We start from the raw sequence: 14,113 nt of genomic DNA, 5'->3' as shown, positions 1-14,113 counted from the left end.
TCTTCAATCTAAAGGTCCTGTCTTGATTTTTTGTTGAAGGAGCCCCTAAGGCTGGACTGACCTCTCAAGCAGATGGTTCAGGTGCAGTGACCCAGAGCCCTTCTGAGCATGCACTGAGCAGCCAGCACAGGCAAAGCTGTGTGACACAGCCCCCTTTGCCAGCCAGCATTGTCCACACAGGAGCTGTGCCACTCTTGTCATGGTCCTCAGAAGGACACATCACACAAGAAATGAGGCAAAAAAACACACCTTATTTATAGTTGTCTGTATTCTGAAATACATATGTCTGAATTGAAATTCAGATGATCCATGTTTTTCTAATTCTTACAGGCTGTGTATAAGTTGGTGTTTTAGTTGAAAACATCAGAGCTTTTTTGAAGATGATATCTCAATTATCCCCATTTACCATCCTTTGGTTCAAATTATGGAGCTCTCTCAGAGCTCATGAATAGTATTCCTTTCATGTGAAACTAAATTGGTAGGGAAAATCCAGGAACACTATTAATGCTCCCTAGCTAATAGGAGTTCAGTGCCAGGCTGAAATCATCATTAATTATAGTCCAGAAACACACAGAGTATGGGTGTCAGGAGCACACTACCAAGGACTTCAGTCATAAACCAGTTCCTGCTGGGGCCACCCTTCCTGCTGAGGTAAACAGTCATAGAAGGAAACCCTTAGGAGGCTGAGGATTTTTTGCATATGGTTTTTCCAGTCTTTAAGAAATAGATGTACTGGTAGCAGGAGTTGAAAGGGAGTTTGAAGGGCAAAATTTTTAATTTTTTAAAATAGATTTTGAACTCATAGTAGTGCAAGCAGGCCACTTCAGGTATGAAGAGAATCAAGTTGCCCTTAAAGTATTCCAAGAGTCCTCATTAGGATTTTTATCTGTTTCATCTTTAATTACTAACTTGTGGTCTCAAAACAGTATTCAGGGGAAGAAAAGGTGTGTAGGTGCCCTTAATACTGGGTTTCAGTGCACTGTCAAGCACCAGAATTAAACCACAACTGCTTGCTTTTTTTCACAGAAAGACCACGAGCATCAAATACTCTGAAAATATTTTCCCATCTATTTTTAGCCAACAGCGGGTACACACAGGAGTGTAATTGTAGTGGAGTCTTCATGTGCCATCTATAATAGGAAGAGAATCCATGCCACTGGCTGACTTTCCTGTGATTTCCTGCCAATAGCAATTGTTTCTAACTAGCATATATAGTCAATTATAAGCTTTGTTTGGCTGCTGCATACATCTGCAAGCATACCAAACAAATGACTGCTCCAAATACTGTGCATATGCCAATTACTCTGTTTAGAGGGATTTGGACAAAAGAAAGAGATGCATGAATGCATGTCAGAGCAAGAGGGGGTTCTGCAGGATTGAGGCGGGGGGGGTCTTTTCATGGTTTGAGGGTGTTTTTTGGAGTGGGTTGTGGTTGTTTTTTTGTTATGGGGGGGGAGGGGTGAGTTTTTTTAACAGTTCTCTTTTATCTGCTCTCTTTGTTGCTGCTGTTTGTTTTCTTCCCTTCTCCTACTACCGTGTGGAATGCTGAATGCTGATGAGAGAAAGCTCTTTGGAATGTCAAGCAGTCATTTTTCATTTGCTCATTTAGGAATAGGATGCTCAAATTAGACTCAGAATAAGCCAGCTGTAGGCTACCCAATTATCAGTACTGAACTATCTAGAGCTATCTTCATCCATCTGACAACAGTTCACAGTCATGGGGACCTTCACTTGTTGAGCATTTTGTTAACCATCAGTAAAAGTATAGCTACTACTGTGCAATGTATACAATAGCTGTCATTACATATCTCCTCACAGGAAGTGAGAGAAAACCAAGGTTGCTAATGAGTTTACAGTCTGTACAGCAGCAATACAAGACAAAACACGAACTTCCATTCTGTAGAAAAGTTAAAAAAAAACCCAACAAAACAAATTAATAAAAAGATTCCATTATGTGAGTACTGCAAGACCAAAGGTTAACAAGTGGTTTCATAACACAAGGAGCTTGTTTCGTAGTGGGACAGAGTAACCAGAAAAAATGAAACACAGAAAGAGAGAACAGACTCAAGAAGCTGCTTGAAATGCTTCTCTGAGTTGGGACTATAACTTAATATGTTCTGCTGTGCTCAGAGGCCATTCTTGCAGAGAAAGGAGTGGTTCCTTGAAAACAGAAGGTGTAGTCCATCTTCATAACTCATGTGAAATGTAAAGATAAATGTGAAAAGTTGGCTGATTAAAAAGAGCTGCTGAAAATTATGGCCTCTGTAAGTGTCTGCTGTCTGACACAGGAAAGATCTATGAGTTATTTGGGTTTTTTCCTCTCTATTCTTACATCCTCCTGATGAGATGACCTAAAATTGTTTAGCTTATGAGAGCTGACAAGATCAGAGACCATGGTAGTCTGGCTGTAGGGTAATGACTTTTTCTTGTTGAATTCACTGAAGCCTTAGGAACTAAAATAACAGAAATAGGACAGAAACTTAGGCAGCCACCCAGACTTAAAAAAATCCCCAGCACCTGGAAGGATAAAGTCATCTATGATTTCCATACAAATACTTTGAACACTCATGCAAATTTAGATCTTTCTAAAATAACTTGCTAAAATACTTTGAGAAACCATTCAGCACTATTTTCTGTCACATTTATGTGGAGGGAAAAGCACCTTATTACTAAATTAGTATCATTTATGTTAATGAGGTCAGCCCAGGACAAGTATGTCATGAGTAAAAGCAAAAAAAAAAATAGGGTCCTCATAGGTGAAAGCATCTTATAATTCCAGAATCTACAGGACAGCAAATTCAATCTTGTTTAAACATGAAAAAAATGCTATTTGGAGTCTCAGGATCTTACTTTTATTATTTTTATTATTATTTTCTGCTACTTTTCTGTTCTGTGATGTATCATCCTGCTTCTAGTATATAAAGAAGTGAAATTACTAATCATAACTTTGAAGTGTTGCAAACTATCTTGAAGGTGTAAAGCTGAAAATTTGGGAAATATTTTTGTACAGCAAACAAATATTTAACAGTACTCTCTTAATGCAAAAATTGTAAATTATTTAAAAGACAGAAAACAAAGATGCAATTGTAGTGGTTTTCAATGCATAGTGTCTGATGTTTCACCCTTGATTTCTTAATATTACATTTTTAACTTTTTCTGTGCTTATCTAAAGATGCCTGTACATAAAAAACCTCCTCTGCAGAACACACTGAAGTAGTCACTATACTTGAATGGATTTTTACAGAGGTGCATTGAAATGCAGAAATGTGATCATCACAGAAATGAACAGAACAAAACTTTTCTAAAAATTTTGGTTTTGTTGTGGCTTAGTTCTGTATTTTGATATGGTGAATATGCTTTCATCAAAGCAATATGTTAATATATTTTGAAAACATAGAGGGAAGTAAGCTCTTGAAAAGAGGCTGATTTTAAGGACACTCTCATTATGATGAACAAATACAGGAAGTGGTATTTGCAAAAATAAAATTAGTGTTGTATGAACTGTACTGGGTATGAACTTCAACTTGGTCCTTCCAGCCTTTTTTCTTTACTTGCACACATGATGGATGCGTAACCTTCAACCAGCTGAACTCGCACTGCTGAACAGCTTCTCTGGTGACCTGCCTCATGAAAACCACAGGCATTCCCAGGGCTCTCAGAATTCCTTTATCCATTTATTCCTTTCCCCTCTGTCTTTGCCAGGGCTCGCCGGGCGAGCGCGGAGCGGCGGGCACCGCTGGCCCCATCGGGCTGCCGGGCCGGCCCGGCCCCCAGGGGCCCCCAGGCCCGGCCGGAGAGAAGGGCGCTCCCGTGAGTAACCACAGCCCCATGGAAACAGCCCTGCACACACCCTTCATTGCCCATGCTGCTTGCTCCCACCCTGCTCAATATGTATTCGCAGAACACCCCACCTACTCCTTTTGGATTTACAAATATGTACATAGTGAAACATTTCTCATCGTGCTCTCTACGACCAGGAAGGGTTAAACCTGTTACTGTCACTGCAGGGAATGGATATAAATCAGTCTTTCATTAAAACTTTGTACCCAGCCACGCTGCATTAGAGTACAAGTGTATTTGACATCAGCTTCCATTATTACTTCATATAATTCTCTTATATATTCTCTTCCTTTGATAGTTTTCTTTATGTTGTGGTGTTCTCTGTTTTGTTGGTTTTTTTGGGTTTTTTTGGAGGGGGGTGGGTGTTTTAATTTTGTATTGGTGTTGGGACTCCCTGTACTGAAGTATTCATTACTCTCCTGAGAGAGTAATGAATACTCTCTTTTTTTCTCCAAAACCAGGGTGAAAAAGGTCCCCAAGGTCCAGCTGGACGTGATGGAATACAGGGTCCTGTAGGACTTCCTGGTCCTGCTGGTCCTAGTGGTTCTCCTGGAGAAGATGGTGACAAGGTGAATCATTATAATTGGTTATTAGTGCATCTGGGAGAAGATCTGTCAGTACAGGTCTCTGTAGTTTTCCTCACAATAAATAGGGTGACAAAGCAACAAATCTTATCCCTGCCTCCCCCAAATTCCTTCTGCTTACTGCAAAAAATTCCTAAAAACCTCTTCTGTAACCAAAGGTCTGGGGGACAGATGCCATGGAACACTGGGATTTGTGTTAAAGAGCTGGTAGGATAACATTTATCCTGGCAAAGAAATGAGGATAAAGGTGTGGCAAAATAAGGCAAATGATGCCAAAATTGATTTTTGCCTATTTTAGAAACTTGGTTTACTGAATGAGTAAGATGAAATGTCTTCAGTAATATACAGGGATTCAAAACCACCAGAGGTTATGCTGGTAGATTGAGGGTGTCAAAATAATTATGTTCACAGCAGAGATATTCTGTTGACCTCTGGCAGAATTTAAAATATGACACCTTTCAGGATCATCTGGTGTGGTTGCTTGACCCAGCACTTTTCTGTTAATTAGCACAGGGTAAAGGTAAAGATTTCGTCATTCATTTTTTGTGATTCATGAGTGTTATTTATCCCACATACTGTATTTTCTGTGATTTTATTTAATTGTCTTTTATTATTGTATAAAGAAAACATTCTTTTCTAATGTCATTTCTTGGTGATTTGAATAATTTTGACATTTTGAAATACTGTACACTCCAGTGAGAAGCAGTAGTTCAGTCATAAACAGTTACATGAGTCTGTAAATCAGGCTACTTTCATTATAAGTTCATATTGAAGGTGACATAAGCAACACAATTTCCTTTATTTAGAGCTCAGTTGCATTATACTTCAAAGCCAGGTCTTGTTGCCCTTTTCAATTCAGCAATCAATATCTGCATTAATATGACATATTATTGATCACTGCAGAATTGCTGCCTTTAGGCTTTCACTTGAAGCAGGAGCATAAAACATAGAATAATCATATCAAAGGGAACATTCAGAGATACCGTGATATTGACTTCAGCTAAGTGTGAAGGAGACCATTTTAAACAAGTTTAACTTTTAACTTTCAATTACAGGGTGAAATTGGTGAACCAGGTCAGAAAGGTAGTAAAGGTGACAAAGGAGAAAACGTGAGTAGCAAAATCCTTTGTGCATTACATCTACTCTTTATAAATAAAAGATATTCATGCATGAAGTATGCAAGTAGCTTTGCTACAGAAATGAGCAGAAAAAAAGCAACACTCCTAAAATGTTCCTTCAAAATAATGCTCTTTTAATGCAATACTAGAGGTTTGTACTTACAAATCCAGGCATGTTTTTATTATTGCTCATATTCCTAAAGCTTAGAGAATCATTACAAAATATAAACTACATTCTTAAGCACCCTTGCTGTATCATTGAAATTCCTCCATTCTGCATTTGAACTGGAGAGACCAAGAATTCCCATACATTCTCTTACTGTGTTGAACTTCACTGATTGCACTGTGTGAACATACCCAGTTTTGGCTTCTTAGCCATGAGAATGAAAACTATGGAGACTCAGCAGAGGAATCTACTAATGAAATGGAATTTTAAAATTTGTAAAGGATATCTAATTCCTGGGGAGCACAATTACCTGGTGGCAGATGAAATGGCTTATACAAGTTTTCATACATTATCATTAGGCCTATTAGTGAACCTAGGACTAATCAGGTTTCCACTGTTTTGATTTGACATTTTTCTATCTTCAAAAATTAATTCTAAAGGTCAAGAACTTCATTTTTTTTTATTTAGGCCAGACATATAAAATTAAGCTTTTTTCACTGTGAAATTTGAAGCTAGAAAGAATAAAACTAGCATTTATTTATTTCCATTTGATTTTGGTTTCTTTTCTAAAAATTCAAAATATTTCTGTTCAAATTCAATATAAATGGGTACTTTACTTAAATACTTTTCCTTAATAAAAAATTGAGAAGTAATGGCAGAAAGATCCCTTTTATTGTTATATTTCAACACTATTCAGTTAGAAAAGCTTAAAACTCAGCAGAGGGGTATTCATGGCTAAGTATAATTATCTTGAAAACAGTGTGATTTTTGAGATTGACAAGTTATAGAACAGTATATTACTTTAAAAAATTACACCAAATTTGTGGCTTACATATCACCAGATGATGTTTATGGGAGGATATGTACATACTCAAGCAAATCACAGGTAATAAATCACAGAATCACAGAATGGCTTGGGCTGGAAATGAGCTTTAGGATCAGCTAGTTCCAACCTCTGATCCAGTTCCACTTCAGGCTTTGCATGTAGTCAAAGGCATGTCCTGTTTTCCCCTTTTGCCATGCCTCTCCATTAGAAATGCTTTGCATCAGAGAAATTAGGGAAAAAAACACAAGCTGCACTCGTGTTTCAGATAATTTTAGCATAGTTAGTTATGCTGAGCATTAGACTGTGACCACAGTTCCCATAGTGAGTACTGATGCTTTTGGGCCTGTTCCAGCAGACCTGCTTTATAAATAAAATGTCTGCAGCATTATCATTTGAGATTATATCCTGCATTTGAGAACAGTAAACATTTTTTCTTGAAATACAGGATTCAGTGCTGAGGCCTTAGTTGAAATGAATGTAACTCTAGTTGAAGTCACATGTCTTGAATCTATTTGCCCTCAACTGCAGTCATTCAACCCTGACAATTTCAGAATGTATTCATTTTAAATCTGCTTTCCTTTCAACATGCTGATCAACAGATCAGCATGTTGAAAGGAAAGCATCAACAGATGCTTTGAAAGGAAAGGCATCAACAGATGCCTTTTGGGGCAGGGAGAAAGGGTTTGTTGGTCACCTCTGGAAGGTTCTGACAAGGAATTACCCAGTTCTGAAATCACAGGGCACAAAGAACAGATATTTACAATCAAACCACCCACAGAAGGCCTTGGTGGGCATTTAGGGCCTGATCACAGCAAGGATCCTGATCAAAGAACGGATTCATTTTTCCTGTTTAAGAAGAGCTGGAAAAATCTTCAATTCCCCATTGAAACTAACAAAGATTTCTTTTTGTGGGTTTGAAAATACTGTGCCTATGTTGGTGTATTCTAGTTAAGACAGCACAATTTTGTTGTTGATGTGCTGTCCTCTCTTGAACTTCAAAAACCTCCAGAGTTATCACAGCTGCCTTTATTAACTGAGCATTCTCTCATTATACTGATCAGTCTTTCTCCATTTGCCCTCCAGAGCAATGGCAAAATGGCCATGTGTCCAAATAACTTCTCATTAATCAATTGTAGAGTACATTCTAACAGTGCTTTATATCAAAATGGATTTTTAAATGAGTTAAAAATGAGTAGGCCTCATTCCAGAGCCTATAAAATGAAGGAGCATATTGAAACATCTTGAAAAGTGTAGAAAAATCCATGCATGCCAAATCCCTTTCTCATGGTAATACTTCCCAGTCAGCTGGAGCACTCCTCAGAGTCCTTTCATTTAGACATGTCACCACAGAGGCTAGAAAGCTTTGTTTCATGTATTGCCATCAGGTATGGGACAAAAATAAAACTGTAAAAGAGAAGAAATACAGAGCTTGATGCTTCACACTCCCTAGAAAATAAAGTGGTCCAAAATATATATAAAACCCAGAGAAAGAAATACGCTGCAAGACTTAAAAAAAACCACTTTATTGAATTATCTTTGTAAAGGGCACAATAATCTAATTTTATCCCTAGCAAAGTCTGTAAATCCCAGAATTATTCTTCTTTAAACCAGAATTTGAAGCCTAGAAGTTGCAGGCAACTTGGCATCTAAAAAAGGCTAGAATTAGCCAAGGCCTGGTGTTGAGTTTTGTGCCTTCTTAGTGTAACTCTTCATCAGTCTACTTCCTCCAGTGTTGCAAAAACAAGATTCAAACTACTCCATCATTTACACCTCATCATAAAGTAGGATCTTGCATTCCTGTACTCTGATAGCTTCATTGTATCACATCTGCATGACTGAATTCTAATCAGGTGCAATATAACTTAGTTATTATTCTGCAGGGAGAAAAAAGACATTCCTCTCAGAGACTGGGGTTTTGGCCATTCTGTTGAAAAGAGGCTTAATATCAAAGAGAATGTGATTTCCAGTGCTCAGCAAGAACTTGCACTTTTTCATGTCTCCTAGAGGTCAAAATAAGCTTTGTGCCATTGCAAAAATAACTAGCAGTTTCATTTAAACTATTCTAAATTATAAGCATTTGAATTAAAGATAGATTTTTAGATGATGCTTTTAAGTCTGAGAGAAATTTTGCATAAATCTCATTGAAAGTTGTGATATTTTTAATTGTGAAAAAAAATTTCATTTTGATTCATGTTCGCAGGGAAATTTATTCAGAAACATTAAAACTGAGCTTCTAACTAATGCCAATGTTGTCTATTATAGATGTGAAAATTGGAGTTTTTGAGAATGGAAGAGTTTGTACTGAATGGAAATGACTTGTGAATGATGCTACCTCCTCTATGGAGAAACATGGAAATGCTGAATAGATTGTGGTTGTGCAAGTCGGGTTTTCTGTCATGTCTGTATTTGCTTTTAATCTCTTGGCAGATGTCACAATCACTAACTTGTCCTTTGGATGTGTGTTTGTTGCAGGGTCCTCCAGGTCCCCCAGGTCTGCAGGGTCCCGTTGGAGCCCCGGGGATAGCTGTAAGTAGCTCCTTCAGAGCCAACCCCAACCTTGCATAACTCAGCTGATCCTGACTTCTTTGAACTGTTTCCTCCTTACTCAGGAATATATTTCAAAACACCACCAACAGTTTTTTCCCTGCCCACTTACATGCAGTTCTTTATTGTAAACAAGCCTGTGTGGGTGTTACTCTATGGCAGATTTATAGCAGGGCAATAATTTCAGAAAATTATTAAAAATTAAATCCTGTGAATAGTGAACGGGGGCCATCCTTTCAGTGGACTTGTTTGGTGGTGTGTTTGCCAGCTCAGTATAGATGCAGTTAAAGGAGAGTGTCTCTTTTTAAAATCCACCTGATACCAAGTGAATTAATTCTTATTTTTATTTGAAAGGCTCTGAATTCTTTTACCCTGAGTATTGGTAGAACCCTGTGCTACTCATATTTACATAGGTATTCAATAGCTAGAATGTTTATACCAATGTGATAGAGAGGGGAATTCAGGGAAAATTTCTGTAAGAAATACAGCACTAATTGACCTATATTAAACCAGAGCACGTGCTGGTATTCTGTGCAGCAGATTTCATCCAGCCAAGATGATGAACATGCATTTGTAAAGATACTTGTTGTGATTCTGAGCCCTTTTGTAGCTGTTTCCCAGTCATTTCCATGGAGCTTTTCCTGTTGTTATTATCAGAGCTGTGACAGTTTTGCTCCTCATTGTTTCCAAACAGGGAGGTGATGGCGAGCCAGGCCCAAGAGGTCAGCAAGGGATGTTTGGGCAAAAAGGTGACGAAGGTCCCCGGGGCTTCCCTGGGCCCCCAGGCCCCATTGGCTTACAGGTAAATTTCTTTATTATTTTACCTTACATCTGTAAAACAAGATGTACCAGAAAAAGTGTGAGAACACTGATTTCTGTGTCAGAAACTGAATGACTACTGCCTTTTATTAAATAAATGATAGCATCAGTTAACTAGAACTGAAAGATCCCGTATTGAATGGGGTTCATGCATAAACAACAGATTTAATGCAGCAGGACTTACATACATATATATATATATATGACAGCATAAATTATCCAGGCTCCCACCTGAGCTCTGGATAATCCTGGCAGTGTTTTTAAAATCACTCAGTGTAGCATTTCTGTGTGCATTTTGGGGTTTTTTTTTGGGTTTTTCCCCCCAAATTTATTGTGTCACCTAGTTTAAGCATCCTTGGACTACCTATACATTTACTGTAAAATGAAAAGCTTCCTTCCCTTTTTTTTCCATTTTAATGCAAATAGGTCTTTTTCTTCTTGTTCCACTATACTGCCCCCTCCCAAATTCACAAGTTTGATGTGTAGATCTGATTTACATTGTTTCATATTGATTTATAACTAATCATTCCAGGCACCCTACTCATAGTATTCTTCCCTATGTTTTTTAGGGTTTGCCTGGCCCACCAGGTGAAAAAGGTGAAAATGGAGATGTGGGCCCAATGGTAAGACTTCTTCCCCACTGGTCACTCTAAAGGACATAAATATTTTCCATATATTATTGTATTTTCTCTGTAGCTCACCATTTGATAAGATACTCCTGAATTTGGTGACTGAGTATGAAACATTTTGTGTAATATAAACTCTCTCTGGGATTTTCTTTGTTTTCCCACATCTATCCCCTCATCATTAATATTGAGGTTTATGTAACAAGAGAAAATACTGAAAAATAGATAGCAAAGCAGATGCTCTGTGTGCCTGAGACAGGACAGTGACAATTAGGTTCCAGAAAGAAGGAGGAAAAGTAGATACCACTGCACCAGAGTCTGGAGCTGCCTTCCTGAAGTTCAGGCCATTGTTGTACCAGAAGATGGCAAACACTGCTTGGCTGTTTCCTTTCCCTGGGTGATGCATTCTCCAGCTGTGTCTCCTGCTGACAGAATGCCTTGTGGGCTGTTCCTGACTGCTCTGCAAGCTCTCTACTCTATACATTTGCCTCCAGCACCTTGTGCCAAGTCTGGCTGCTTCACTCGTGCCCATCTGTAGGCACCATGGTGCAGTTCTGCCCCAGGGCTGTCACAGACACTTGAGCTGGTCCAGGTCTCTGGCAGTGGGATTGGCATGCAGGGAACCTGCAGGGAAAGTACCAATCCTCAAGGGCTCCTAAGCACCAGATCATGTCCAGCTCAGGTACTGTGTGACACAGCCTGGGCCTCCTGTCACTTTTTGAACTCATCCAGCAGGCACCAATCTGGCCCTGCTGTTCCTGCTTCATGGTGAGGATTAAAAGCCCTCTACACATTGAGTATATTGTTTTTCATTGGTCAGAAATTCTTCAGGATTGTAACTCTGTTATATCTGTTCTATGATTCTGTTACATCACATTGTCTCTTTGATACAGGGTCCACCTGGCCCACCAGGTCCCAGAGGTCCCCAGGGTCCTAATGGAGCTGATGTAAGAATCAACCTATTGTTTTGTCTTGCTAATTGAGAAACAAGCACCCTATTTTGGATAACAGTATTTTGGATAACAAAAATCTTTTATCACTGTAGGGTCCTCAAGGTCCTCCAGGCTCAGTTGGCTCTGTTGGAGGTGTTGGTGAAAAGGTGAGTGTGGATGGAAACCCCCAAGGAAGAGAAAACATTGGAATAAGAATATGACATTCATTCATTAAAACTCTTTTCATTGCTATTTTCAGTTCTCCATGCAGAAATTTTTCTGCCAGGATATGGAGTGAGTTTGTTTGGGATTGGTTACTTTCATATTTTACCCAAGAAACATGCCAGATTGTATCTTCCTTGTTCTTAAACGAAAGATGAAGTATGCAGGGATATAAGGGCCTTTTTTCCTGTGATTTATTTGAAGCAAGAGAGTAAACTATTATATAGTGCTGAGCAAGCAAAAAGTTCAAAAGAGAGTCTTAAAATGCTTATGTTTATTTTATCAAGCTACATGACCTCAACCACATCACCTACATAAGCCTAAAAGCCTTTTGCTGTAATGTTACAGATTTAACATTAATTTTTTCCTGAACTTTGGAATGGGAAAGAAGATTCTGAATGGAGCATAAGATGGGGGAAACAAAACAGAAATATATTCCAGGCCAATATATAAATTACTTATTGAGAAACTAGATTGCTCTTGAGTATTTAATGATTTGTCACAGAGTATCACATATGTTCAAAGAAACACCAATGTCAGTGAATCCTAAGATTCACTGACAAGACTAAGACTGTCAGTATTGGTCGTTTTTCAGAAAGCTTTCCATATTTTTAACTTTTCAGAACATGAAGCAAGATTTCCCTTTTTCTAACTAAACCAGCCTTTTAAAAGAATCCTCAGGTGTTTCATGGTTTGTTTTTTTTTCCTACATGCCCATCAGCTAAATCACTTACCAGTGTTCTGGGTGTGGCGAAGAGCATACTAGAATAATATAACATAAAATTTGGTTTGATGGAGAAATATCCTACTTTGTCTCCCTTACTGTCCTTTGAGACCAGAGGGTGCTGAGCCCAAACAGATGTCATTGTGACAAGCTGGAAGTGCTTCACTGCAGTGCTTCTTTCTCAGGATGTGGCTCTGAGCATCAGCTCACCTCTTGGGAGCAGCAGAATTCTAGTGTTTTCAATCTTTTTTCCCCAACATTGCACGAGACACACAAAACATGATGCCCTCCTGCTTGACTGCATTATTAGCAAGGATATTCCTTCTAATGTCCTTAGTTCATGACATTGTTCATCTAGTCTACTTTAAAAAATATCTTGGTCTCATGCTGGACTGCAGGATTTGTTTTTTTCTCTCTGGGAAGAGTACCAAAAATGTGACACAATCTAGGAGATGAGAGAAATAAAAAGTTACTGGGAAAAGAGAGTCTGTATTTCAGTGGAATACAGAAAATAATGGGCATTGTGGGAAGAAAAAATTTTCCTGTGACCACTGCTGAGAAAAATGTTAATTGTGAGAACATCCAGGGTAGCACCCAATTATATTCAGTGCTTAAAAAAAAACCAAAAACCCACCTTGTATAATATTGTGGCCCATTGAACTTGATAGGAATTTTTGCCATTGGTTTCAGTCACCTCTTCAATTTTCAGCATTTCATGATCAAATTATATTCCAGCCATTTTCTAAACACATTGCCTTGTATTGAACTCCTTCCTCCTTTGTTTCTCCCTGCAACTCATCTGTGTGATTTAGAATCACTGTTTGTGATGATTAGGCCATGAAATTTAATTCAAGAACATGAAGTTCAAACTGTTTATCATTTGGTTGTCATTTTTTATTTCCTCTAGCTTATATCCCATATTTTCTGGATTCACAAAGAGAAGCTTCCAAATGTATTATTTTGGAAGTTTATGTAATTGTAATTACTTTCCTTCCTCCTCCTCCTCAAGTTTTAGTACATGCCAGGTTATTTTCTTTCTATCTTCCTTCTTAATTTCAGTTGCATTTAATGAGATTTCAAGCTGAGATATCATCAAGAGTTATTTTTTCAGGGGGAGTTGCTGCAATGGGAAGCCAGGTCATGCTTTTAAAGAAAACATGCATTTTTTCCTTTCCTTTTCTTCCCACACATTTTTCCCCCAATGTTTTTCTTATTATGTCAGCATGCTTTGGCCTCTGCACCCCTTTCATGAAAGACACACCATTCTACAGATAATTCAATACAGTGAGTAAAGAATGTGGAAAAACATTTTGGCATCATCTCTGTCACTGTTGAGGAGAGAAGTAAGTTTGCTAACTTGCATATTTTAATGGTTTGACCAGGAGATATTTTTTCATTATTACACTGGTTTCAAAGCCCCCTTATCTTCTGTCAGAGATAAACAATTTTTGTCACACTTAGTGCCATGCATTTTTAACTAGTTTGTTGATTCCCCTTCTCTGCACACAAGGGCCTGAATGTTCAAAGGCATCAGTGCTGCAAATGCTCCTGTAGCCCTGCATTATCATTGCCATAACCCCCACTGAGGGCCTGGCAGTCTGACACTCAGCTGAACCATTTAAATCCAGCTGCCACACTGGGAGCACTCACTTTCTTCTGCTTTTAATTAAGAAAAATGGAAAACCAAAATGCACCTACACATGTTGGTCTCT

General features: G+C 38.4%; 1 protein-coding gene across 2 annotated transcripts in view; it reads left to right on the top strand.

The window, feature by feature from the left end:
- The window catches only part of COL11A1 (collagen type XI alpha 1 chain), a 126,541-nt gene that overhangs the window by 90,208 nt on the left and 22,220 nt on the right, over positions 1–14,113 (top strand). For both annotated transcript variants that reach the window (XM_009088488.4, XM_018912122.3), the window contains 8 exons: positions 3,703–3,810; positions 4,302–4,409; positions 5,480–5,533; positions 9,007–9,060; positions 9,773–9,880; positions 10,467–10,520; positions 11,417–11,470; positions 11,569–11,622. In XM_009088488.4, coding sequence (XP_009086736.1) covers positions 3,703–3,810; positions 4,302–4,409; positions 5,480–5,533; positions 9,007–9,060; positions 9,773–9,880; positions 10,467–10,520; positions 11,417–11,470; positions 11,569–11,622 — 594 coding nt within the window. The remainder of the gene's footprint in view (positions 1–3,702; positions 3,811–4,301; positions 4,410–5,479; positions 5,534–9,006; positions 9,061–9,772; positions 9,881–10,466; positions 10,521–11,416; positions 11,471–11,568; positions 11,623–14,113) is intronic.

The sequence above is a fragment of the Serinus canaria genome, chromosome 8 (assembly GCF_022539315.1).
Source record: "Serinus canaria isolate serCan28SL12 chromosome 8, serCan2020, whole genome shotgun sequence".
Taxonomy (NCBI): Eukaryota; Metazoa; Chordata; class Aves; order Passeriformes; family Fringillidae; genus Serinus; species Serinus canaria.
Note: the sequence above shows the minus strand (reverse complement) of the source record. Positions and strands in the feature narration are given on the sequence as shown.